Source organism: Metarhizium brunneum, chromosome 6 (genome assembly GCF_013426205.1).
Source record: "Metarhizium brunneum chromosome 6, complete sequence".
Taxonomy (NCBI): Eukaryota; Fungi; Ascomycota; class Sordariomycetes; order Hypocreales; family Clavicipitaceae; genus Metarhizium; species Metarhizium brunneum.
Genome location: NC_089427.1, coordinates 1,186,045 through 1,212,116, shown reverse-complemented (window position 1 = coordinate 1,212,116; position 26,072 = coordinate 1,186,045). Strand labels below are relative to the sequence as shown.

General features: G+C 53.7%; 7 protein-coding genes across 7 annotated transcripts; 3 read left to right on the top strand and 4 right to left on the bottom strand.

Moving 5' to 3' along the window:
* Positions 1–427: 427 nt before the first annotated feature.
* Positions 428–1,348, top strand: G6M90_00g097120 (uncharacterized protein; the record flags this gene model as incomplete). The annotated part of the gene is made up of 2 exons (XM_014691142.1): positions 428–894; positions 949–1,348. 2 exons carry the CDS (start codon positions 428–430, stop codon positions 1,346–1,348), a joined length of 867 nt encoding a protein of 288 aa, XP_014546628.1.
* A 461-nt stretch (positions 1,349–1,809) lies between these two features.
* Strip1 (Striatin-interacting protein 1) lies at positions 1,810–5,281 on the bottom strand (the record flags this gene model as incomplete). The annotated part of the gene is made up of 7 exons (XM_014691143.1): positions 1,810–2,641; positions 2,698–2,827; positions 2,882–3,188; positions 3,251–4,108; positions 4,162–4,250; positions 4,321–4,457; positions 4,518–5,281. The coding sequence occupies 7 exons, from the start codon at positions 5,279–5,281 to the stop codon at positions 1,810–1,812; spliced, it is 3,117 nt and encodes a 1,038-aa protein (XP_014546629.1).
* A 655-nt stretch (positions 5,282–5,936) lies between these two features.
* Positions 5,937–6,835, bottom strand: G6M90_00g097100 (uncharacterized protein; the record flags this gene model as incomplete). Its single annotated transcript, XM_014691144.1, has 2 exons — positions 5,937–6,753; positions 6,810–6,835. The coding sequence occupies 2 exons, from the start codon at positions 6,833–6,835 to the stop codon at positions 5,937–5,939; spliced, it is 843 nt and encodes a 280-aa protein (XP_014546630.1).
* Positions 6,836–8,166: 1,331 nt separating this feature from the next.
* vib-1_1 (Transcription factor vib-1) lies at positions 8,167–10,160 on the bottom strand (the record flags this gene model as incomplete). The annotated part of the gene is made up of 3 exons (XM_014691145.2): positions 8,167–8,806; positions 8,893–9,255; positions 9,322–10,160. The coding sequence occupies 3 exons, from the start codon at positions 10,158–10,160 to the stop codon at positions 8,167–8,169; spliced, it is 1,842 nt and encodes a 613-aa protein (XP_014546631.2).
* A 5,542-nt stretch (positions 10,161–15,702) lies between these two features.
* G6M90_00g097080 (uncharacterized protein) lies at positions 15,703–16,239 on the top strand (the record flags this gene model as incomplete). Its single annotated transcript, XM_066131522.1, has 2 exons — positions 15,703–15,855; positions 15,910–16,239. The coding sequence occupies 2 exons, from the start codon at positions 15,703–15,705 to the stop codon at positions 16,237–16,239; spliced, it is 483 nt and encodes a 160-aa protein (XP_065987714.1).
* A 6,006-nt stretch (positions 16,240–22,245) lies between these two features.
* itt1 (E3 ubiquitin-protein ligase itt1) lies at positions 22,246–24,388 on the bottom strand (the record flags this gene model as incomplete). The annotated part of the gene is made up of 2 exons (XM_014691146.1): positions 22,246–23,687; positions 23,761–24,388. The coding sequence occupies 2 exons, from the start codon at positions 24,386–24,388 to the stop codon at positions 22,246–22,248; spliced, it is 2,070 nt and encodes a 689-aa protein (XP_014546632.1).
* Positions 24,389–25,175: 787 nt separating this feature from the next.
* Positions 25,176–26,008, top strand: G6M90_00g097060 (uncharacterized protein; the record flags this gene model as incomplete). The annotated part of the gene is made up of 2 exons (XM_014691147.1): positions 25,176–25,229; positions 25,343–26,008. The coding sequence occupies 2 exons, from the start codon at positions 25,176–25,178 to the stop codon at positions 26,006–26,008; spliced, it is 720 nt and encodes a 239-aa protein (XP_014546633.1).
* Between the last annotated feature and the right edge of the window lie 64 nt (positions 26,009–26,072).

Genomic DNA, 26,072 nt, shown 5'->3' with positions numbered 1-26,072 from the left:
CAGACGCCATAAAATGTCCTTGCTAGCGCTTGATTTTCCGGGAGGCAGCTCGCTTAATGCAGCACGTGGAGGCAAATGATGCAAGGCAGCGTGAAGAAGGCCACAAATCCAAGAAACAATCCTGAATTTCGGACCCATGAACCGCTGGTCCCTGCTTTTCCCCTCTGCGCCGGCACTTGAAACGCACTTCCATTTCGATCGGCACGGAAGTGGCCCTTTCGTCTCAGCATTGCATCATACACGCTGTCACGTTTAAAAACTTGCTTCCTCCAATCCTCATCCTACGCCAGGGCATCAACTTCTGCATCCCCGCCAACCACTCCAGCATCGTTAATTCCTCTCGCCCCGGATATCGAAAACACCATCACCTAAACAACCACCAGCCAACCACCATCGACTCGTCCGCAGCCCCCCTCGGTTCGTCACCATGGGCGCAAAATCGGGCCTGGCCCTCAAGTTCCTGCAGTGGTTCATCCGCGGCATCCAGTTCCTCTGCGCGGCCCTGATCCTCGGAATCTACGCCTACTTCCTGGCGGCGCTGCACAACCACAACCTCCCCATCGAGACGTCGGTCCGCGCCGTGACGGGCATCTCGGGCGCCGCGGCCCTCTACACGCTCCTCGGCCTCCTGCTGCTCTGCTGCGTCGCCGGCTTCGCATTCACCTCCTTCGTCGCCATCGTCCTCGACTTCTGCTTCATCGGCTGCTTCGTCTACGTGGCCGTCGTGAACAAGCACGGCGCCGGCAGCTGCTCCGGCTACGTCGACACGCCCTTTGGCCAGGGGCAGTCCGACGCCACGGCCCCAGGCATCACGGACGGCTTCACCGCCCTGCCCAGCTTCCACACCGCGTGCCGCCTGCAAACCGCCAGCATGGCCGTTGCCATCATCGCAATGTAAGACAAGCATCAAACCCCAGAATATGAAACCACGCTCACAGTGCCACACAGCATCTTCTTCATCTTCTCCATGCTCATGGAGGTGGCCCTGGTCCGCCACCACCGCAAGGAGAAGCGCTTCGGCCCCTCCCCCGGCAACAACTACACCTCGGGCTACGCGAGGCGCGGCTTCTTCAGCCGCTTCCGCCGGGACAAGGATGCCGCGCCGCTGGACGAGGCGAGCCGCCTGCCGGAGCACACGCTCCCGGATCAGCTGGACCACACGCGCCAGAGCTACGGCACCGAGAACACGGCCGTGAACCACGACGGCCCTGCTGATTACTACAAGCAGGAGGGCGGCTACGGGCTCCAGACGCACGGCACGACGGGGGGCTGGCACACGGCGCCGCAGACGAGTGGCGCGCCGGCCAGGAACTACAAGTATGAGGATGGCATTTACGAGCGTGCTTGAAGCGAGCGATTCCTGAAAGGATAGGGCTTCGGAAGGGGGGAGGGAGAGGGGGAGGAATGCCGTGTGGGTGGATTGCTGTGATACCCCGACTTAGCGGGGGTTGCCTCTCGCTACGTCCTTGTCGTTTTTGATGAGGCTGGCTTTGGTGCTGTACTACGTAATGAATCGAGCCATGACCTGACACTTGTTACTAATATACACTGTTCTGTACTGTACTATCGTGGGTAACACGCGGCTGAATGCTCAGGGGCGTCTTTCGCTTGGTAATTGCATCATGGGGCAGAACCATAACGACGTCTCGTTTCGTATCAACACAGGCTTGGCCATGGGCGGTGCTCACAACCGCCATCACTCCAGGTCATGCAGACCCGATAAGCTGTGTGCTCCAACTCCCCAACCTAGCATACATGCGTCCCAACAAAAGATATAATCCCATACTTCTTCGCTAACGCATCGGCTACTCAAGCCCACCCCTCCACATGATCCAGCTCGCCGCCGGCTTCTGCCTCATCCCCCCACCCTACGTCAATCTTCTCCAACTCCCTGGTGAAAAAGTCCTGCTCCTCCCGCATTGCCGTCCGTATATCCGCCGCAATCTTATCAGGATACCGCCGCACATTCAGCCAGTGCGTCAGGCTCCTGAGGGCCTGCTCCAGCGGCAGCGCCGAATCCACCTCGGCGTCCACATCGCTCCCGGCGAGCCACTCGTCCCGCAACTCGGGGCGACAGTGCAGATACACGGCCGTTATGACACGCATGTTTGACTGGCGCCATTTGCGTCCGCAGTAGGGGACCTGGTTCTTGAAGAGTTTGAGCGTGTATAGCCGCAGCTCGGGCTGCGGAACCCGCAGGGACTTGCGCAGGATGGTGGAGGATTTGTACTGTACGAGGAGGAGGTTGCGGTGGGATTTGTTTTTGCAAATCTTTTGGAGGACGCGGAGGTAGTTGATGAGGGAGAAGAAGTTGCGGCGAGAAAAATCCGTGATGGGTTCTTCCGGCAGAGGGTTGACGGGGTACCCGAGTTCGTCGACTTCAGGTCGCGTTGAGGCCTGATCGTCGCTGGCCTCACCTTCGTCTTCCTCTTCGGGATCAAGATCCCTAGCCGGGGATCGTCTGCGTTTGATGGGTGGGGGCACAGCGTCGTCTTCACTGTCATCTTCGGAGTCGGGTTGCATCTGCTGCCCTGTTTTGTTCTCGCCCTCGGCGTCTTCTCTTTCTTCCTCGTCCTCAATTTCCAAGTCACTGTCGGCCTTGTCCTTGAGCTTGGAGCGCAGATTACAGAACTGGAAGAAGCTATTGGCTCGTTAGAACGAGGACTGCTGTTCATTTTGTTGGTGAGAGTCCCCTACCTGTTCTCTACTCGATCCATTTTGCTGTCCACTACCTGCTGAACATCCTGATGGGCAAAAAGCTTCAACACCAGTGGGACGTAATTGGAGTCCAAAAGTAGTTGCGTGAAATACTCAAACTTGAGAACGTCTGCACAAGGTCAGTGGGGGGGGCTCAACAAGAGGTAACACCATGGCATCTTACGAGATATCCTCAGCCATTTGAGAAGTAGCACAAGAATCCCAGTCATGGCCTTGGACGTGATTTCTCTCGTCCTGGCGGCGTCGACTTCCTCGAGTGAGGGCTCGGGCTCTTCCTGTGCGGCAATCTGTCCCGGAATCTCTGGCGGCCTTGGTCCAACCGGGCCGCCATTCATTCCTGGGTTATTACCTCTACCCGCCATACCATTGGGCATCTGGCTAGCTTGCTGCGCTACAATGGCGGTGACGTTGACCAGGATTGGCCGTAATAGGACAATAACGAGTGACTGCAAATGAGGCAACGATTCTTTCTGTTGATACAAGGGCGGTCAGCAAATGATGATCCACATTCTCTCTCTGTTCGAGCACTTACGTAGAATCTCTCCACCGCTATTAATCGTTGCTTATCTCTTTCTGACAGGTTCTCCGGGTGTGGTCCGTAATCCACCTCGGGCTCCGGAACGTGTACATGTCTTGTTGTCTTTTCCTCGGCCTTTATCTCCTTGAGCACTTCTCTCTCCTCCAACGTCAACTCATTGAGGTCGAGATCCTCAATCTCATCCTCATCCTCGTCATTCTCCGTCCATCCGCGCTCAAATTTGAGGAAGCGTTCTCGCTCTTCCCACATTTGCCGTGTTGCGCGCGTCATCCGCACCCTGGTGGAGAAGAGTTCGCCAGCCTCAAGAATCGAAGCGGGAATATCGCTTCCTTCCCATCGCCGACTCACGATTGAGTTGTCAATGCCAGCCATGCCCTTTCCGCCAGCGCTGTTACTAGTGGCATCTAGGGGTGGGTACATGAAGGGGAAGTTTTGATTTGTTTGGTAATTCTGTTTCTTGCCTGCTTTTCCACCGACTCCGGGTGAAGGCGGGGGGGATGGTGCAGGTGTGGCGATGTGAACTGGCTGGTTTAAAATGGAGGCACCACCGGCTTGCAGCTGTGCGGGGGTTGCAATAATTCCATTTGAGCCATTGTTTCGTGCTGGGTGGTTCGGAATGGGTGGTAGGATCGATGTGGTTTCGTCTTCTAGGGGTATTAGAGGCTGCGGAGGGACATATGCTGGATACTTGGATGTGATCTCTTGTCGGAACACATGGTAGTCCAGAGGCGAGGCTGTGATTGTTTCCTTATTCATGCCCTCTCTTATCTCACTCAGGGCCTCCTTGACCTTTGCTAGATCTCGCGTGCCGCCAAATACTAGTAAGATGGTTTTCCAGAACAAGAGGAATATCTGCGCGTCTGTTAGCAACGCAGCCCTCAAACCCCCAGCCACGTCTCAATCACCTGTGTAAGCGGCATGAAATTCTGCTCATCCCATCGCAGTTTAGAAGTAGCCGTCAACATAAAATCCACCAAAGACGGATTCAATTCCACTAAACCACCAACAGCGTTAGTCATTACCTACATGAATGAATCAACACCAGCCCACACCAAGCCACTTACACAATGCCTTGTACGACGAAGACATATCGTCGGGGTCGTTCAGCGTTTCCTGAATAGCAATATACATAATGGTCATCAGATTCATCAACTCGTCCTGTGCCTCCTGCGGGCTTGCCTGTTGGTGGATGTCTCCAGACCTGCAACAAGTCAGCAAATCGCCCGTTCACTTCACACGGCCCTGCGAGTCGCCGCCTTACCAATGCAACTCGAAACAGTTTCTCAGCGCCTCCCAAATCACCGGCAATCCTTCCAACGATGCCAAACACTCCACGCCGGCCTTGATGGCCTGCAGCTGGGGTATACTAGCAATCGACCGGCTGCCTCCAACCGGTGCATTCGGCATAGCCGTGTCTCCCCAACGGCCCAAAACAAGATATACAATCTTGCCTATTGACGCAGACCGCAACGCCGCGTCATTGGACTGCACTCCCGCAATGGCGGCCTGTATAAACTTGGCCCGTGTGTCGTGATCCGCATCGTCCCACGAATGCTGGCCGTCAGAATCATTGTTCCAGTGCCACTCGAATGCCTTCTGAGCAGCATTCAAGCGAACCCACTGCCAGAATTGGTACACGAACCATTCGTCAATCTCCTCGGCATGCGGTCCCATGTCTGAGTAGACAAAGTCGTAGGCAACAGGCTCGGCGCGATTCACTTCGGCGACAATGCGGCGGAGCTGGAGCAGTGAGAGAGAGTCCGTAGGTGCCGGGCCCTGAGGCTGCTGAGGCTGCTGTTTCAGCTTGGCCTGGCCTGGTCCTGCTGCTGCTGCTGCCGCTGCAAAACCAGAAGGCATTGCATTTCGCTGCAGGCCTGGTCTTGACGGCGGCACGGGTACAGGGGGTTTATTCAGTTGTTCGGCCCTCATTCCGCCTTCAGCAACTTCTCCCGTGTCTGCTACATCGTCTGTCGGCCTCGGGGGCTCAGAGGTCTCCTCGGGAACGGATCTGGGAGTCGGCCACATGGCTTGTGGTGGTGACACTGACGAGAGCAGGGAGGTTAGGCGGTGATGTCGTAACTCGGTCGTTCCTGGCGCATTGCGCGTCCCGTCCACCGGTTTGTTGTGCGCTGTGTGAGCTTCAGTCCATTTGTCCCACCTCAACCAGGCGCTCGAATTCGTGGGTTTTGTTGATCAAGGTTGAAGATTGTTTTCGCGTGGCTATCGATCTGAGGGGCCTACGTTTTTGAGCGAAGCTTTAGCTCTGGGTTGGTGTGGTTGGCGGGGGTTCAGGCTGGCAGTGGCAGGTACGGACATGGAGGAAGCATCCCCATTGGCTGGCACGAACCTAACAAGCGCAGCCAAATGCATCGTTCAAACAGACATCCATCAAGGACGGAGCGAGACACAAGTGGTTTGTTTATTTATTTACTATATTTTGCTAGTAATTTATTCATCCATCAATTAATTGATCTCATTCTAGGCTCTCCCCTTGCAGGTTTAAAAGCAATCTTGCGTCCTGAGCCGGACTGCACTATCCCAGTATTCGATTCACCGTAACACTATACGCGACGATTATCTACAGGCTCCAACGGCATGAAACAATTGCATTATCTGTGCGAATCGCTTATGACCAGTTAACAAGTGCCGTTGCATCACCAATATCTTCTTCTAGCCCGCCCTATTCGCCACCGCTTCCACTCGAGGCGTCGTCCTGGCCATCTTCTTCCCCGTCTGCCTTGCCCGCCTTCTTCTTCGCCCTCTTCCTTATCTTTTTCAACCGGTTCAGCCTCTTCTTCTTCTCCTTTAAATATTCCTCCTTATCCAGCGCTTTCTTCACCGCAATATCAGCCTTCTCCCTCTTGGCTTTCGTCTTCATCCGCGCCGCAATCCGCCTCTTCTTCCCCGGCCGTTTTCTCGTCTTTGCGTTCTCCTGCCCCGTCACCACTCCCTCCATCTTTTCGTTGTCCTCGGCTTTTGCCCTTCTCACGATAGTCACCTTTGTCACTTTCCATGGCAACTCCATTCCCCACGCCGGCCAGTGTGATCGCTCGACGACCTCTTCTCCAGTCACTGCTGCAGCCAAGTACTCTCGCCGTTTGCTGTCGGATACATTTCGCACCAAGTAATATGACGGAGGTCGTCGATGTACCAATGCGCCTTCTCCAAGAGGCCTGGTGTCATCTTCCAGGACGACTTTGGCCGGCGCGCCAGCCGTGCTGAAGAGCCGGAAGTCGAACTCGCCCAGGTCCTCGTCGGAATTTTCTTGGACCTTTTGCTTTCCGTCCCCTTCTTTGGTGGCCTCGGTAGGATTTGGGAGTGCTAGATGAGGCTTTGCGTGGGAACTTGAAGCTGTAGGCGCCGGCTCATGAACATCCATGCCCAGTGTCTTGGCGATCTGCGCATTCAGCCTCGCCTGCAAGTCTAGATCGATGCCCTCGTCTCCACTGCCACTCCATGATGAATCACGATCATTGTTCAAATCCTCCCGGCGCACCCTGCACGGATATCAGTCACAGTCTCCAGGATGAAGGTCCCCGTGAGCAATGCGAACCTCTTTGCCTCGGGCAGCTCAAACATTGTAGTCAAGCTCGGAACCAGCCAGGACAAGTGTGCGATTTCTGCAACGCAAATTAAGATTGAACACCTTGATAGCGAACCAGTGGCCCTCGATTTGTGCACGCGGGCTGTGGCTCGTGACTCGTGAGCAAGTCGTCTTGGGCTCGTGGATGAAGTTTCAGTGTTCCACCAACCTGCCTCGGTCCCACTTCAAGCCTCCAAGTGAGTTGGGGCCATTTGCTTATCTTATCGCACACGACCAACGGAAGGCGTCCGGTCGGGATGAGACCAGCAAGCGCCCTCCGTCTGCTTCCACTTGCTTATTATTAGTAGCGAGATAACTGCCGCGCGCTAACAGACCATCGCTCGACTTCATCGTGGCCAAGCATAATCACTTCAAAATCAAACATCACAACATCCAGAGCCCCAAGCCGCATAACACAAGAACCTTGACAATTTCTGGTATCTAATGTGTGCATGTCTGGGATAATTCTAAAAAAAGCTAGCTAAATGCGAGAGAAAATACAACCCCATTGCAGTGCCGAACGGGGCAGGGGGGGCAAGGTAAACAAAAAAGAAATGAAGATGCGAAAAAAAAAAAACCAAGAAGCCTCTGATCGCTATAGCGCCGCCGTCAAGGCAAATATTAGCGGGCAAAAAACTAGTAATAAAACTCGACGCCAGCCCACGGGTGGTGCGGCCTCGGCGTCTGTCGTCGAATCCGTCCGTCCCCATGGCTCATTAAACCAGAACATGTCCCTAATCAATCCCCAATCAATCCCCCTATCAGACCATACCTCACGCCACCAAAGAGCCTATCCCGGCCATGCTAATGCAATGTACTCAAAAAATGCAGTTATATACGTCGAAGTAGTGGGTCTCGCCTGCATGCTCAGGACGCGCGCCCATGCAACTCCGGCAAAACCCAACCGAACCAAATCAACAAACTTGTCAACCTGTCAGATATGACTGTTCCATACAGCGTCAAACAGGTTTGATTGATTCATATAACATATGTAGATCGGAGGCGTCCCTGGTCCAACCGCCTTGCTCCATGCAAAAGGGTCAGGCTGCGGTCTCTTGGGCCGTTTTGCATCAAAAACGGTCAAACCAGGGCTCCCCAATTGCGGGTATCTAGCGTCCACAGCGCCAAGCAACGCAGATGGTGAATAGTAGTAATAGTAGTGAATATAGTACATTATGTTTAGTCAAAATGAAATTGATGGCTTGCTGCGGATTGCATTCTACTCCACCAGACCCCAGCCTACCACTGTTCAGGGCATCTTGAAGGATTTTGTTGCAAGACATATCATAGACATATCATGAACTATCTTGCAGGGAATCCGTAGAATCTAAGCAGCTGTCCACGAGTAGTTGTTCATTGTATCGAATGAGCCACGAGCGCTGTTGCTGTAGGGCGCAGGTTCGTGTTTCAGTGGAGGCACTCCTGAATAAGATCTGCCATCATTGCCGGCATAAGAGAGGCTCGAACTAGACTCTGCAGCCGTAGTTGTCCATGTATGAGCGGGAGGGTAGTAATCTCTTGACGGGGCTGCGCTGCCACCTGGCGAGACATCACCTACGCCGTTTGAAATACCACGGAAAGCATTGTATCGATAGTCTGGGCCTTCCGTATTGTGGATGGATCCATTGCTATGAACAGACTGGTGGCCTTGGTGCCGGGGGCTCTTGGAAGGCCTCGGATTGCTGTCAACGTATCGTGGCATGCTGAAACCACTGTCTCCTCCCAAAGTAACCGTGCTACCAGGGAGTTGTGGGGTCGACGTCGTGGTATAATTATACTGAGATCGTATACCAGGCTGGGGTTGATCTGCAGTCGCCAGTGGCAACGGCACCGAAGATCCAATCGAAGTTTGTAACGGTAACTCTTGTGTCTCTGTAGCAAATCCCGAGGATCCGGAGAGTGGCAGCTTTGAATACGAATCAGGTGCCATTGATGAGGGGACCTGGGAGTTCCAAGAAGGGTATGAGCTGTATTGGGATACACAAGTTAGTTCATTCCCGCCGACTAGCGCAAAAAAAAAAGAAGTCCATACTATGGGGTTTTGGCTACTAACTTGGATCTCATGGGATTGATGCTTGGGTTGTGAGGTTTCGGGGGGCTAAACGTAAACGCCGATCTGGGGACTTGCATATCCATACTCCTAGGCTTCCCGTCTTGTTTGAGATTAATAGCGCTGGCGACAACACCCAATCCTGTCTCCACCAGCGCCTGACCTCGCGATCCGGCGCTCGAGCCAAGAAGAGGAATTTCCTTGCGGGCCTGGAAATTGCGTGGGCTGCGGCCACGGACCACAATCGGAGCGGTGATGGACTCTGACAATACAACCTTGGAGTTGTCAGAGAGCGTGCCATGGACCTTGAGGTGCAATACAAAGTGTTGTTGTAGCTCCTTTCGACGGCCATTGTTGGCCGTGGCGCTAGAGTTGTGTTAGAAGACCGAATCCACTTGTCCACCACGACTGTCATGCATAGCGGTTACTTACATCCTGAACTGAAGTCGACGCCAGCCGATGGGATAGACGGCAAAGTCTCCATCGTTGTCGTTTCCATCCTCCTGGAATGGAATCAGAGGCAACGGAGACGGCTCCTGGTCCGGGCCTTGGCTGATTTCGGGAGAGTTGGGTGGAGGAGTCTTCCAGGGAATCACGATGAGTCGTACAGGATTGCCATCTACAGACTCGATGGCAGACACAGCTACTTCCATGTTACTGACGGAGAGCGTTTCGTTGGACTCGGTAACCACAGAGAGCTGTCCTCGTGGCATGACCAGCGAACCACTGATCTGGAACAGGTTTCGACGGTAGCAAGTCAGCTCAGGCTGCAATACAGAGCCATCACTGCTGCTCGCAGGCATCTCGGATAGAAAGAACATGCCATGGAGCTGAGCAGACAGTTCAAGTTGCTGTACACGGCCCTGTTGATCGACAATGGTGGACTTGTCTTGCGAGCGTCGGAAGGAAAGCAACTTGTGGTCCTGATTCACGGTGAGTCGCGAGCCATCGTCCCTCATATCATGAACTATTTCCTGGTAGGCTGGTGGCTCGGTTTGGGAGAAGGACCGTTTCAGACTAGAATAAGAGTTTTGACGGTCGTAAGAGGCGGGCTCATCCTGGGAATATCGGTTATACGAGTAGGGCTGGTCCAACTCGCCTCGGGGTCGAGCCGAGAGATGTGGTTGCGAGTGCCCATGGATAGAAGAGTCCATGCTTCCAAGGCGGGTAGGCAAGTGTGAAGAGGCGCCATAATTTGACCATAGACTTGAATGAGCAGGTTCTCCTCGGAGCTCGGTCATGGTAGCTGCTGGGTATGCTGCCGTAGTCATCATGAGCACATGTCTTTGCAACAAATGCCTTGTAGAACAGGTTGTGCCAAAAGTGATGAATTACCACTAGGACAGGACCCTGGGAAAGACGGGGTTTTTATGCCGGTGATGAGGAAGGCGTAATGATAAGAGCCCAAGGGCGGGAGCAGATATAACCGCCTTGAGATGATTTTAGGTTTGAACTTGGACCGTGACGGATGAAACGGCGACAGCGTGTGGCCTTTAGCTTTACACGGGCCGAGTCGTAAGGCAGGTTCAAGTAGCACCGGCTGGCAGTTTGGATAAAGGAAAGATGTAAGTATGGTGGTTGTAGAATTGCAGATCAAGTTGCGGGCGAGTAGTATACTACTTGTATCCCGATGGATCCCCCCCCAGGACGGCAGATGCCTGTGGACTCTGTGGATTCTGTGGAGGGGCGTGTGTCCTAAAAGGCCCGGCACTGACCTGGGTACATTTGGGATGCGAGTGCCAGGGCCGGTGTTAACAGCCAGGAACGGGAACAAGCCCAGCGTAGTGTGTGTAATTGCAATTAGGGTCATGGAGCAAAACGAGACTAAACAGGCTCAGGCTGCTCAGGCTCAGGCTCTTGGCCCATCCATCCACTGGGCTAGTATCGATCCGTCTCTGCAATCTTTCGTCCATCGAGGAGCAGAGCTAAGTCCTCCTTTGTGTAGGCGTCTGTTCTTGGAAGGCGAGTAGTAATATCAAGAGGGGGCCGGCCTAGCAGGAAACCCAAACCTCGTGGACCGTGTGAGGCGACAACGACACGATTTCCCAGGAGGCGAAATGTAAAGACAAAACACTCTTCAATGTGCAATGTGAATCCGTGCCTCTGCCAGTTCTTGGCACGCCAATTGTCTTTGTTATGCAGAAACCATGAATTACCCCAGAAGCATAAGGGGACTTGGAAGCCCTAAATGCTGCCCATGGCAGATGGACGGTTACGTTGGGGGCGAGATCAAGTCCGACAGCACGGGAAGAGCTACCGTGGGATGGGACATGGGGCCAAGACATCATCATGGGTGCAGTACGAGATCGAGGGGCCACACAGACGAAAGGTCCTTCGTTTCGCGCTGCCCCATGGGAGGCAAATATTACATGCTTGACACGCCCCGTCATGTCAACCTATCGACCGTTTGCCGAAGAGGAGACGAAAATATTCCTGGTCGGTTCAAGGCCAAGGGGGCAACAGTGTCAGAAGCCATGTACCGGTGACGAGCCGTGGGGAGGGTGGGCGAGTCTGCCGAGCGGGTGTCTGTCACAGAACAGACAGCAACCAGACCTCCGTGGTAGTGATTACTTTTGCTCGGCATGGGCCTGAGGAGTGCAACAGGAAATCGACGCACGACGCACGACGCAAGACGGAGACAAGACACGGCAGGGGTGTCGGTGGGTCGAAGGATGGTTAGTCTCTTAACAAACTCGAGCTTCACAAGCCTCATGGCTCAAGCGCACATTCCGGTCCCTGACGAACCAGCAGTGTGTGTTAAACAGTTGGAGGCAGAATGCTCCGATACCACCAGGAAAGCCAACTCCAAGGCCCGCAATTCTTCTAGAAGTTGACTACCGCGTACCGGTATAGAACCACAAAAAAATGGGTGACGCCGCAAGGCAAGTCTTCCGGTGGACGTGGACGTGGACGTGGACGCTGCCGTTATCATGGCCAGCCAAACCGTGAAGCGAGCGAGGTATTTGAACCTCCCCCGCCAGAGACACAAGTGGCTACAACATGACCAGTTATGAAATACACCCAACGGAACCCACGTTTTCGCGCAATACGGCAGCTGGATTCTCTAGCCTCGCTTCCATCTTCCGCCTATGCAGGGTAGACGACTAGAAAAAGGGCTGGACAAGCCGGCAATCTCTGATGTGGCTGTTCGTTTCTTGTCAGAGGACTCGGCCGATAGTAGTTGCCGACTAGCGGCTGGCGGCGATGTTCAAGGACGAATGCGCGCCATTGCCACGCTCTAGCCAACCCCCGAAAATGGTGGCAAATCGGTCATGCGCAATGCCCAAGCAATGTTGCCAATTAGTGTTCAACACCAAAGAACATGTCTAGACTAAATGTGCTGGTTGTATCAGGAGTTCGCCCCAGAGTGTCGGCCGAAAACAATTCGTCTCGCGTCATAGCAAGAGCCACGAGACCTCAGAAGATCAGGACCAGTCCTGCATGGGTCAGGTGCGGACAGTGACCGAGGCCGTGGGAGGCACGGCCGACTGACTTTTGTCAATGCGTCTGGAGATGCCATATCAAGCGCAGAGCGATGGCGACAAAGTCTCGAGCTTAAGAGCAAAGGAGAAACCCGAGTTGGATAAATGGAGACCCTTCCACTAGCGGCGGCATTGGTTGGGCTGACGGGTGCGCCTCCATCGAAGCCATCTTTCCATCACCCACAAGGATGCAAATAAAGCGGGTGCCAGGACATGTCGCTATTGGTTAAACGGTCTGCACGAGGCGGGCTTACTTCCGGTGATGCCCCATGCTAGCCGTTCTTTGCCTCGATGTGCCTGCTATCACTGTTGCAGGACTGGTGCGGGACACCAACCATCGTGGGCACGGGAGGCCAAGAGGGAGTGTGTTGTCATCTTCTCCGGCTGGCTGTTGCCTTTTCGGCCGGCCTGTCAGGCTATTCTCCTCCCCTGCCCTGGCCACCAGCCATGGCCACGATTGGCTCATTGGTCGCAGCCATGTCTTAGTTATTCAGAGACAGCCACTTTTCCCATTTCGACAGGCCGGCATGGTTGCACACAACGGTGCAGAGTCGAGGCTGTTGAGCAGGCATCGCCCGAAGGGGAAGCTCATCTAGGGTTTGAGGTTGCTAGAGGGAGGCAACTGGAAAGAAGCGAGCAAAAGCTGAGGGTGTTATGAAAGAGAAACTTGGTGGTATTTTCTCCTTAAAACAGGATTTAGATATTAAGGCAAGCGATGAAGACCAAGCCGCCAGCAAAGGATGGCAAGCCTTGTCTATACTAAGGACCACTACCGTGGAGGTTTTTAGTGCCACAATCCCGGAGGGTAGCCCAAAGAGGTGTGTGTAGAGGAGCAGCCGGATGGACGAGCCAAAACTAAAAACAGGGGCGCGTTGTGAGTAGTAGTACTACTACTAGAACCGAGCATCTAACAAGCTGATCAAGGGGCCAGCAGAAACCGCTGACTGGTATCCGTACTCCATGGACCGCGCAAGCATGGCCAGGCCAAGGGGTGCAAACCGGTCCCGCAGGCACGGGGAATCCAATGCCGCAAGGATATTGAGAATTTGAGAGAGGTGAAGCTTAAACGCTCCAACTGCTCCGAATGCAAGGACTCGTCTGTTGTCACATAAAGTTGGTGATACCACTCTCTCCGGTATAAGTTAGATCTCTTTTCTCTTAGTCGGCTGTTGGTATCTTTTTTTGTTTTCCCCCAATGCCGGTACCGCCACAATGGAACGCCGCTCGGCATGCAGGGTCCAGTTGCTTGAGATAGTAGTATGTATGCTCAACGTCGTTGCACGACCAACATGACAATCCCAATTTGGGTCAGTGGTCATAGCGGGAGCATTCCCAGACAGTAGGAGGCTCATTCTAATATCACGGAGAACATGTCAGGAAACACCCCATACACACAAAGGGGACACCAGACTTACTACGGGGTAGCCAGCTGCATGATGAAGGACTGCAAGAAGACATACGTAACCACGCCCATCAAAAGGGGTGACATTCCCAATCATCACACCTTCTACTCGAAATGAGACGCCGGCTTTGATTTGTCCAGGCTCAAAACGAAGCCCACTTTCAACACTTCCCGTTGATGATATATGAGATGTGTACTCCATATAAATCATATTAACTGTATGCACAACTCCGTCCTCTGAAAGTTCCCATTGGCCTGCCTGAAATGCCTCAAGTAGGCGTTCGCAATCATGTTCTTCTGGTGACGACCACATGGAGGCCGGGTTGGAAAGTTTGGCCCTGGATGTACAATTTGCGCCACGGCCCACCCCCCTCGCGCCTTATGTAGGCATAAGAGGCTCTAAAAGATCGGACATATTGTTCGGCCGTAAAATCACCTAGAGGCCTCTGGCCCGCAGAATCGTCCGCCAGAGGGCGGCGCATCAGAGCCAGGGAGAAAAAGCCCAAGTGCGCCGCTAGGCAGCCAAATTATTAAAAGCCTCGCCCACTCGCAACCACTCATCGCAGTTTCTGAGTGGGCGAACCGTAGAGGCAGGTCGATGTTCGAAAGCAAGTCGATCTCTCCATTTGAATTCATCGCGCCTAAGCGTATCCTGGTCCATATCAACGATGAAGTCCGGGCGGCATTACGCCGCATACATAACACTCTTGTGTCACAGGTTGATCAACCGATCTCGTGCACATTGCCATCATCTGCTTGGTGCGTCGTGACCCCGTGTCTCAATGTCAAAGCCCCACGCGACTGTTGGCCTGTTCACGAGGCGAGATCCTCATGTCCAGGAGTGGAAGTCATCATGATTCGAAAGGGGCTTTAAGGCTAGACGGTGACAGAAGCCGGCCGTTCGGTTTCTGCACGGCCTTGCGCAAAGCATAGGCTATGGTGAGATCTTGTGCGTTCCGTGTAATACAGCCGGGAGCTTAATTTGGGAATGAGGTTAGAGCAGAAAGCGACAAGTGGCTTGGCCTTCCTCGAGATGTGAGTGGGACCTGTGTCCAGAGTCCTGAAAATAGGTAGGGGCTGGTGACTCTCGGCTTTTCTCAAATGCTTGGCCCGTGGCCAGGTGAAGATTGAAGATGTGGGCGTGGGGTTGGGGTTGGGGTTGGGGTGTGAGGCTGTGAGGATCACTGAAGTGATATTAATTATCTACGGCACAATGGTGGTGGAGACGGGCGAGACGAGAAGGGCCAGACACATGCACACACGGCGCTGAGAAACATGAATGCCCCATACTGCGTACTCGTTGCTTCCTCTGTAAAAAAAAAAGAAAAGAAAAAGAAAACGGCAGGAGCACCCAAGGCGCATCGCAAACTGCGACGTCTGGACACGTTCGTCATAAAATATACTGAGAACCTACGGACGTACGTACTGTACATTATGCAATGTACTCGTCGGCTTTTATTCAGAGGTAAAGTTCCCGCGTAGTATGGAGTACTTCGCCAAGAAGTACCTACCTAGTCGGTAGGCACTTGGATTGCCACTCCGTATGCCGTACTCCGCAGTGTGTCATGGTTCACTCTTGCTGCGTGAGTGGGCAGAAGGTTGCGCCCCTGCCGAGGCTGCACATTACTTGGAGGCGCTGCTGCCTTCGGGCCATTCACCAAGAACAGGAGCAGAAACTACACTACCTAGGCACTAAGTACCTGCCTCTGTCCAATTAAGCCCAGCAATTCTGGGCCGCCCCGTAAGGCAGGTTCCCCCCACGCCATCACGCATGCGCCAGTGGGCTGGCCTTGCCTGGCGAGCTGGGAGTTGCGGGGGTGTAAAAGCGCATCACAGCATTCCGAGCCAACAAAAGCAGGGAAGGAGCACTTGACTTGCAGCAGGTACGCTGACCAAGATGTTCCAAGTTCTAAAGCTGGTGGGCCAATCATGCACTCCGAAATTGGTGTCTGTGAGAAACAGGTCGTGGGAACATTAAAATTTCGAGTCCGTGGCAGCAGGCGAGAGGTCTCTGCTGCCGTTGACTCTTATCTCCCAACCTCGGGCTTCAATCATCGTCTCCTGAAGAACCCGCGCTACGGAGTATGCGAGCGAGAATTCAAGGTTCCCGTGTCTTGACGTCCCCGAGCACCCAAGCACCCAAGCACGCAACCTGTGGCTGGCCATGTCCAAGACGACGTCGAAACATGGCCTTCCGCATCATCGGCAAGCAACGACGGCCTCTTTCTTGCTCAAACCCTTCGCAAACGCAAAATTTTGAAGCCTGGCCTGGCATCTGTGCCCACCGCCTTGGCACTGCTTGTTCAACAGTACGTAACTATTACCGAGACCACTGACCTGGGCACATCTAGCCATCTCAAAGCGTCCAACGACTGTGCGCTCCTCACCATCACTAGCATCATCCGCTGGGACATGGCACCTGACCAGGGTGGTCGACATCCTCACCTGATGTCACCGTCAAACTAGAAGACTAGCCTGTTCCTTCTATGCATAGCAAGGGACAGTCCCCAGCACAACATCAAGGCGATCTTGCCACGGCACCTGCGTCAACTCCAGGTGCCGTTGGACGCTCAGCAAGCTATAACCATCATCCACTATTATCCATTATGAACTTTCGCAACATCCTTCCAATACATCCCTACATGCGCCGCATCCTTGCTGACCCCTCCAGTAAACTTTATCGACCACACTGTGAAGTAGCATCCGGAATGCTGGCCGTTCAGATCCACTGTAACCTCTTGGTGGAAGCACAGTGGCGCAGGGTTCTTCCTTTGTCTCAACTTTACGATGCTGTGGCCTCTCGCCTAAATTTCGTGATACCGAACCAGTGCGCAAGGCAAACAGCAGCTGCAGTACAATATCTGGGCGCACATTTCACACGTTGTTGCGAGCACTCTTTAGGCATAATGATGTCTTTTCATCACCTACACCAACTGCGACATCGCCCGTTTTGAAGCGCCCAAGTGTAGATGTCTTTCCCTGATATGTGCATGGTCTGCCAAGTGATGGCAACGTGCATACATACTATGCCACAGTTTCTCGTCACCACCAGCCTTGATGACCACAGGGTTGAGGGGAGCTGGCTTCAGTGTCATTTTCCCATTCACAGATACTAATCACTTCACTCTTGAAAGTCGAACCGGATTATTTGCAGCCGTTCTCAGTTGTGTTTGCGATGTAACCATCAGGGATGGTGCAACCGTCCGCTTAGGCAGATCTGCCTCTCAGTGCCACTCATTTGGCCTCGCTTCCTGCTGCCATTTGGTGTTGGCAAGGTGCAAAAGGGTTACTTCCCGCCTCGACCCGCTTATCTACCTGTGGTTTATTCTTAGAGTCCCACGCGAAACTCTTTTTTGCATTTGAGCAATTAAGACCTAGTCCACTCTGTCAGAAACAGCGCATGTTGGCGTTATGTACGAGTCGACAATGCCGTGAACTAGACGCAGACACGAAATCATCCTCAGTTATTGATTCGACGGGATGGACTTTCCTCTACAGGTTAGGAACATACGGCGTGTTGCGCGATGGATACTTACAAAATATCACCGAGATTATGAACGAGCCCGTCTCCCAAGGTCAGAAAAGGATGTGGGAATCGCCCCTCCTGGCCCGTGCTGGATGCTCAAACGGACCTTCCGACACTGTCCTTGGATGTTGCACCGAGATCATGCTCTGGCCCAGGTCAATATTGCTATTAAATATGTAAGCAAAGGGGGTGGATAGTTAAGTATCCACGATTCAGCGATCCGGATCTCGAGTTTTTCTTGAATTCACGACTATTCTGGCCGCGTGGATCTCAGTGGCGACCAGCCTGGTTTGATTGCGGAGCCCACGATTTCGTGCTCCGTCCGCAGTACAGATGGCGTGAGTTGGAAACACTACAAGTCAGTATCTGCTTTGAGCGCGGATGTGCTTTGGAGGACACGACACCTTCCATGGAAGCGATAGATAACCCATCGATACCGATGCGCACTGCCCGTCTCCGAACTGCATATGACAAGTAGGTCTCATCCCGTAGAACCTTACCCGAGCTTGTGAGCTGACAAGTACTCGTCATCACCGTGGGGCTGTTGGGACATAGCTACCGTGGCTATGTACAGCATCTTGCTCTGCTACAGGAGCCCTCGCAATAAGCGACACATTAGGCATATCATGAGCGCTTTCCTTCAATGACCGCCTAGTCTTGTCGCGACAACGTCTGATGCGCAATAACCTGACAAGTTCTGCGCAGCCCTTGCGTGCTCTCCCCATCGGACTGTGTTGTGAAGACGCACCAACCATCACAAACGGCTTAGCCAACAAAGGTCCCCTGGGTCATGGACACAACCTTGTCGCCCACATCTAGGCGATTGGGGGTGTAATGACAGACGATTGGCAGCGAAAGGTTCGCCAAGTGTGGTTCATTCGGCTGACCCACCAATTTCGTTGACGATCTCCGCGCGCTTGCCTTTTCTTTACAGCCACAACAGACTGAGATGGTCGGCCGAAATCGTTAGACCCGGCGCGCCAACATGTTCTCACCAATGTGAGGAGCTTCCTCTCGGCTCTGGGTCTCGCTAGACTACGGAGTGCTAGTAGCAGGTTCTTTTTATCACTCAAACGCAGTGGTGTTATCCGTTGGTGCATGACTCTTTGCCCAACGTCTAATGCCGCCGTCCCAGAGTCGCGGGGATGAGGAGGCCTGGGGATATCCATCCACTATTGATGTATTCCATGATGTATCTCTGAGCGTGAGTTTGCATAGAGTGGGATATATCGATTCAAGAATAGATGTTGGGATCAAGGTACCCATGTATGGGACCAAAGTCCGATACGCTGGACACAAGAGGTTATGAGCTTCTCTGTTGTTTCTATGACTGATCAGCGATGGTTTGTTTAGTGACTGCGAAATTTCGCGTGAAAGCAGCCACCAGCGACCGTAGGAGAGAAAAGGTTTTTGGATGTTGCGTGGTTTATGCAGCAGCTGGTCTGCATCAGCGATCTTCCACTTTTCGATCTCGTACACGGCAACAGATGTGCCATGTTTATGTATGTATGCGAGCCTTGGGATTTGCCTAGTGCAGAGGGGGAGGGGGGATTTTTTTTCAAAAAAAATAAAAATTCTGGGGCTGCTAACTGCAAAACACTCTGCTTGGCTTAACATAGAGCATGCGGTTAGTATCTCTAGATTCCTCACTGACATTTGAGTGACAGGTCCAAAGACCAGCCGTACCACGCTCGACTACAGGGAGAAACTCCCGTTGGATCACATATTTGAAATTATAGGCGCCGATTTGTAGACGCCGTGGACACGAGGGAAACACCCTGACAGCCCCGGCGCTTAGAGCAACAGAGCTGCATTATAGCTTCGTCCAAGGAAAAAGCACAGCTTACACCAATTGACAAGTTAGCAAGTGGAGAGATGTGCTCGAGGTAATGTTTGGAACAAAATGCACTACACTGTGCGAAATGCTCCGTGACTCGGGTCCGAAGGGTCGTCACACTCGGCTCAAGGTAGGAGGGTATCGACGAAATCATTATTCGTTCGCATTCCTGCGCCCCACAAGGCATTCGGTTAGAATGGCGACTTAAGTGATGATGGGGCGCAAGAAGCCGTCATCTGTCCCTCGCCCCATCACCAGAAGAAGGATGAGGCCAAAGCGGGCGTGGTTGGAAAGGTTGGTGCCACCAGTTCCAAAACGGATCAACCGCAGCATCAACGTCAAGCAGACATGACCGTGGAGTCCATCTCCACCTCAGAATCGGCTTTACAGTCTGTAGTTCCGATCAGAAAACAGTGGGCTGGGGCTGGGTGGACGACGGGATTGGGATGAGAAGTTGTTGCACTCAACGTCTCGCTCACACGAGACGACGGAGGTCTGACACGGGGCATGGCGGCATAGCGGCATAGCGGCATGGCGGCATGGCCCTGTGGCAGGTGCTGACGCTGCTCGTACGTACTTGTACTTGGTTGGGAGACAATCTGTCCTGGCTATTTGGACGAAATCAGGGCAACCTCGGGAAGAGTGAGGAGCCTGATGCCATCATTCTGCGGTGCACCCAGTCCCTTTGCATGGCATCCCCGCAAAACTGCAAGAGATGATGCAGCTATCCCTCCTTGGGGTAGTGTCGAGTGTCTCTGGCTCTAGCCCATGGTGCAGCCCTGGATATGTATCCTCCCAAAGTCCTCGGTCGTTTTTACGGTGGTTCGGACGGAGAAGAAGCCGGTCAGGTTCTCACGCACTCCAAGATTGGAGATGCTGGCATTCGTGCACTTTGCACGGAGTAGGCCAGCCGGAGTACACCTTGTAACATGGCACGTACGCGCGAACCTCGGACGCGAACCCCTGAATATTGTATACACATGTCGCTTCCTGTACGGAGCACATATGTACATGTATTGCTGGCTGCGGCTAGAGGTTGACTAAGCGGTAAGAACACGCCCCCCCCCTTTGAAAGAAACCACATGGTCAACTTGCACCCCCGTCATCATAGAAGCAGGCCAACCTGGCCAACCAGGGACCAGTCCTGAAGCCTTGGAAGGCCCGAATCATTGTACATACATACACACATACAGCAGGACGGCAAGACTTTTTGTGCACTCGAGAGACAGACGGGAACCTCTATCATATGAATGGAACCCATGTCCCGGCCGTTTTGCAGGACGGCGAGTTGCGTCGAGGGTTGTGGATAAATTTGCAGACGCGCAACATTACATATCTGTTGATGGGCAGTTATTCAAAAACGTTGCCTCGGTTGGGACGAGGCAGCTTACCTTGCGAGCAAAATAAGCACCAGACCATGTCTTGGGCCGCCAGCCCCCGAATTGCTGACGAGATATTGTTGCTGCACAACAAAGGCCCATTCTGGAAAATGCAAGGTCGAATCGTGGTCAGCCGAATTTGCCGGGCGGGAAAAACACGAACAAACCCCAGGGTAGCATTCGGGACATTTTGGCAGATGGCGATTTCTTTGGCTGCGAACACTGGTGTTCTATTGTAAAGCTTGTGGCAGTCGACGATATTGGTTCCTTTGGTCACTGGCTTCCCTGTCCTTGCCCCTGTCCTGGTCTATCCTCCCCCCTCTTCTAACCTGCCTCCATCACGGCGGCCGATGCAACATCGGGAGTCGGTTCTCAGATTGCAGAATTATCGGCCGATCCCACTTCGCCCAGGCGTGCGTGAAGTTCCGGCTTCCATGTTCCCTTTGGCATCTGGCAGGCTCAGCCCTCACGAGTTCGTCACCGAGGGGGGCGAAACGGAAACAAAACGCTGACCGTGGTCGACGCATGACACGACGGGCGCAGAATAGTAATCTAATCTGCCCTGCGTCGCGCCAGCAAGTCAGGTAGATAGTGACGTCGGGCTGTCCGATGACGATGACATACAGTAGTAACTTAGTTACTAGTCCTCCATGGACGACGAGGCACCGGCAACGAGTGGACCGGTATTTTTGCATGTGCCTTGTGCCTATCATGTCGCTGCTGTTTCTGATTTCGCCTCTACGCGGAACGTAGTTTGTTTCACGACCACACTAAATTTAGCCATGAACGGGTTGGGGAACCGGACTTGTTGCGTGAAACAGCCCCCGACCAGTCTTCATTTCCCTCTGGTTTCGTCCTCCTGCTCCAATGTCTGGTACGGCAATGCATTTCTGGACCCCAGGCGAATTGGAGACGCGGCCTCGAGGCAAAATGCATGCTGGCGGCTACGAGTCCGGCGAGCAAACCCAGGCGACAACCCTGCATTAACAGGACGTCTAAGATGTTTCGGCCCCGGGATTGGGCGTTTCCCCCCATCCTCCTTCCCTATCCAGTAACGCCTCGATGCTCGATATACAGATGACATGATTTGGGGGTGGCACTATGGCGGTCCTGAGATGCAGGCTTCTTGTGCCATCGACAAACGTACTATCACGCCGAGCGTTGTGGCGCCATGGGTGCTGCTTCTTCCTCCCTCCCCATACTGCAGGGGACATGGGACGCGATATAAAATGGGATTGGCGAGTGGCATAATTGCGGGTTAACTGACGCTCCTGTCATTGCCAACGAACCAAACTTTATTCTTCCTCTCGCGGCAGTCTATTGTAAATACATACACCACCGTGGTTGGCAATGTCCAGCAGCCCATCGTGCCACCAACACCGCCAAGTGATCATCACAATCACGAATCGTAGCATCATCTGCTCTCCACGGTGCCGCTAAAATGTGCCTTTGATCCACGCCAACCAAGAAAATGAACACCAACCTTTTCCAAACGTGGCCGTGTGTCTGTACCAAGAAACGCAGGCCTCTCTGCAGCGCTAGATGTACGCTCGAAATAAATCGTCCTGCAAAACCCCTTTCATCTGCTGAATTGCCTCCCCAATAGAATGTATGCGCCCGTGTCATCTCCGAGACGTCCGTCATCTCCGCGGCCCTGTCTTTGGCCAAAAAAAAAAAAGAAGACTTGATCAAGTGTCTTGCACACGGGAGATAATGGGGCGGGTTACCCGTCACTCGATCTGCCAGTTTCCATCGTCAGAATCGGAATCTCCACCCTCGACTTGGTCTTCGACGTCCATGAGGGCCATTTGGACAAAGCGGCGGACCCAAGCTTCTTGAGCTGGGTCGAGCGCGCCTGCATTTGCGTTGGGTGCACCGGCCTCCTGAGGGTTTTGATGCCTTGCGTTACCGCGACCTGCTCGGTGACGATGGCCTCGGGCTGCTCGTGGTGCTGGCTGACCGCGACGATGGGGCCCGCCTGCGGGAACGACGTATTGGTGTGCTCCCCCTCGACCTTGGGGGCGGTTTGCCTGGCCGCGCCCTCCTCTGGCTGCTCGGGCGGGAGGGGGAGGCGGTTGAGGAGCTGGTTCTCGACGAGGCTGGTTGTCCATGAGGCGAAGGACCAGGGGCGCCTCTCTGGCAACCGCAACCGGGGGATTCAACTCTAGGGTTTCTTCGTTGTCGGATTCGCTGTCATCCTCAGACTCGGGCTCTTCAATCTCGGGAATGATTTCCGCGAGATCCTCGCCACCAACAGGTACCCGTCCCAGCTCCCGTCCACCGATATAGCCCAGCCCGACGTCACCTCCATCGCCGGCTTCCAACTCCCAAAGACGCATGTAGCAAGAAGTCACTTTACCATCAGGCTGCGTATTATAGTGCTTATACGGGTTGGCGGGATCCAGCCATGCCGAACACAAGTAGCAGAAATGAGTATCGCACCGCGAGCAAATCATGTGATTGCATCCATGGGTCTTTTGCGCTGGCGCATTGCACGTAGGACAAGGACTCGTATGTAGTTGTAGATATTCCAGAGATGCCTTCTCCTCCTCAGTCAGCTCGTCCTTGTTGCGTTTCGGTGTGCATCGCACAAACTCTCCATGCCACGTCTGCAGGCACCTGCTGCAGAAAGCGAAACCGCAATCTTCACAGACGGACAGCAAATCTGCAGGATCGAATTTCTTGGCTTTGCTCTTGTTCTTCGTGCTTGCCTTTTCGTCAACCTCATGGGCGGCGTCGTCCTCAGTGATTGTGTCTGGAGATTCGTCACCCGAGGATTCAGCAAATTCGAGGCCTTCTGGTTTTTTGTGCCGTTTCGAACGAGCGGCCCCGTTGCACCATTGGCGAGGGCAGTAGATTGTGTCCTTGTCTGCTTCGAGCTCCGTCTTGTACTTGAGGGTTACGTAGCGCTTGACCATGTCTTCAGGGAGGCCGATCTGGAGGAGTTCGCTGGGGCTGATGGCGGTTTTGGATTTTCCCTTTGCCATGGTGCTGGAGGAGGAGGGGGAGGAGGAGGATATTGCACGATCCTTAGCACAATTTGGTGTCAGACAGCGGACTGTGGAGAGATTTCCTTCCTTGATGGCGTCGGTGTAGAAGTCTTGCAGGCATTGGAGGCAGAAGATATGGCCGCAGTCCATCATTTTGTGGCATTTGGAGCCCTTTTTGGGGTCTACGTTTTGTTAGTATTACTTTCTCCTTGTGTAAATTTTCAGACTCAAGAGCTCTGGGAGACGCATACTCACCCAAACATATCCCACATTCAAACGTCTCTTTCTCAAAAGCCGCTTTCTTGGCATTGATGTCATAGTCCAACACGGCAAGCTTATGATCGGGATCGACCTCCAGCGTAAATCCAGTATTAATCGCTCCAAAAACATTCTCTGCCTCCCTATGCAAATGGTCAATGTATGTATACGCGATCATATCCCTCCCTGCCTCCTCCCACAACCGTGGTCCATCGTCCTCTAAGACACGCAGCGTCGCGTCCGGAAGCCACTGCGGTGTGGTGGAAATCGTCACAGCAGGTGGCTTGTCCGAGGGATACCCATCTGGGAGGGTAATCTTCAGCGACAGAGGAGGCAAATGAGAGACAAGAAGTGAGTCGACTGGTTCTACAGCTAGGGCTGCAGGAGTCGACGCAGATGCGGGGGCTGGGCGCTCGGCTTGTGCTACGCCAGACGACGCCGCTGGGAAGAGAACAGTGACTGGCTTTGCTGGCTGTACCGGGAGTTCCAGCTCAAACGTGAATCGCGGTTCGCCCTCTTGCGACGGTCCTGGCGAGGAGAGTACATGGCGTATCTCAGGGTATATCGCCTCCAAGGTCTCGAGCTCCATCAGCCGAGGATCGTCGTCGTCCCCCGCATTATCCATGGTGTCGTGTTTGCAAGCGTGCGTGAGGAGGCCACATAATCTGCGTTGTCATGAGAAGGCGTAAAAAGATATCCCCCGGCTGGGGTCGGGAAGTGGCTATAAGAACGTTGTGCGATGTGAGAAGTGCATCTGTGTATGAAAGTTCTGTGGTTGTGGCAAAACGGTGGCCAAGGACCCGAGTACGTGCTGATTAGGTTGAGGCTCGAAGGACTGGATAATGATATTAACTTTTTTCCGCTTGCCGATTTCCCTCGAATATTTGCCAAGCTTGGCTTCGAGAATGAGTAGGGCCAGATATTTATTGACGGAGTGATGAGAAGACATCAAGTTTGAAAGCGCCTCAACCGCAGACTCTGTGCGGTATGACTCCTCGAGGTTCCACCACCCTCTTCCCGCCTCTAGTCGATCGCGGCGCTGAGAAATGTAAACGCTAGTTCATACGCCGGTGACATGTTCCGCTTCAGCTTGTCACGGCCGGGGAAAAAAAAATAGCAATTTATCCAAAGCAAACACAAGCAAAAAGGGATGCCAAAATAGCTACATTAAAAAAAAGCTTCATAAAATCGCAATTGCGACCCTTAACCCCACAGACTGATCATAGCAGGCGGTGGCGAATTCTGCCGCCAGGCACATGGAGACGCCCGTACCGTCCACATGTCTCACCCACTATTGACATCACGAGTGGTTTTATTCCTCATCACTCAAAGGGGGGAACTGGTTCTCGCACCCAATTCCCCAACCTGGATAGACATGCATTCATGATTCCTATTCCCACGACAACACAACCATGCTTGACGACACCGCGCCGCTGGCGTCGCTATCCGTGACGCACGTGTATTATGTATGTTGTTCCCCTGCATCGCCTTATTCGAACAGCGTTGCAGCCGTTTACCGCAACGACATGTATCCAATGGTTCCTCAGAAACTCCCCGTCCCGTAGCTGACGCTCTTCAGGACCCGGAAGACCCAGTGTCCCTGCTATGCGCGTACCTAGCCCTCCTCCCGCAAGCCCTCTGCATCGTGTACACGACCCTCATCTTGTCCACGCGCGAGGTCGAAATCGCACTCATGTTCGCCGGCCAGCTAGGCTGCGAAGCGCTCAACTTTCTCGTCAAGCGGCTCATCAAGGAAGAACGCCCGCGCAAGATCCACGGCAAGGGGTACGGCATGCCCAGCTCGCACGCGCAGTTCGTGGCATTCTGGAGCGTCTCGCTCGCTCTGTTCCTCCTGGTGCGGCACAGACCGCACCCGCAACCGCAACCGCATGGCACCTCAAACTCGGACTCTGCGAGCCCCTCGCAGAACAGAGCGTGGTCAATGCTGGAAAGAGTCGGCTTGTCTCTTCTCGCGGCCGCCGTGGCCGCCGCCACCGCATGGAGCAGGATATACTTGAACTACCATACGCCCAGACAGGTCATCGTCGGGAGCGTGGCCGGCGTCCTCATTGCCCTGGGGTGGTTCGCTGTCACTGCGCTGGCACGACAGACGGGGTTGTTGGCGTGGGGGCTGGAGTTGCCGATTGCCAAGCTGCTGCGGGTTCGGGATTTGATTGTGAGCGAGGACGTGTGTCAGGCCGGGTGGGAGAAGTGGGAGCGGAGGAACAAGGTCAAGATGGGCTGAGCATTTTACGAAGCCTGGCGCATTGGAGGGATAGATCTGATACCCCGGATAAGACGGTAAGATT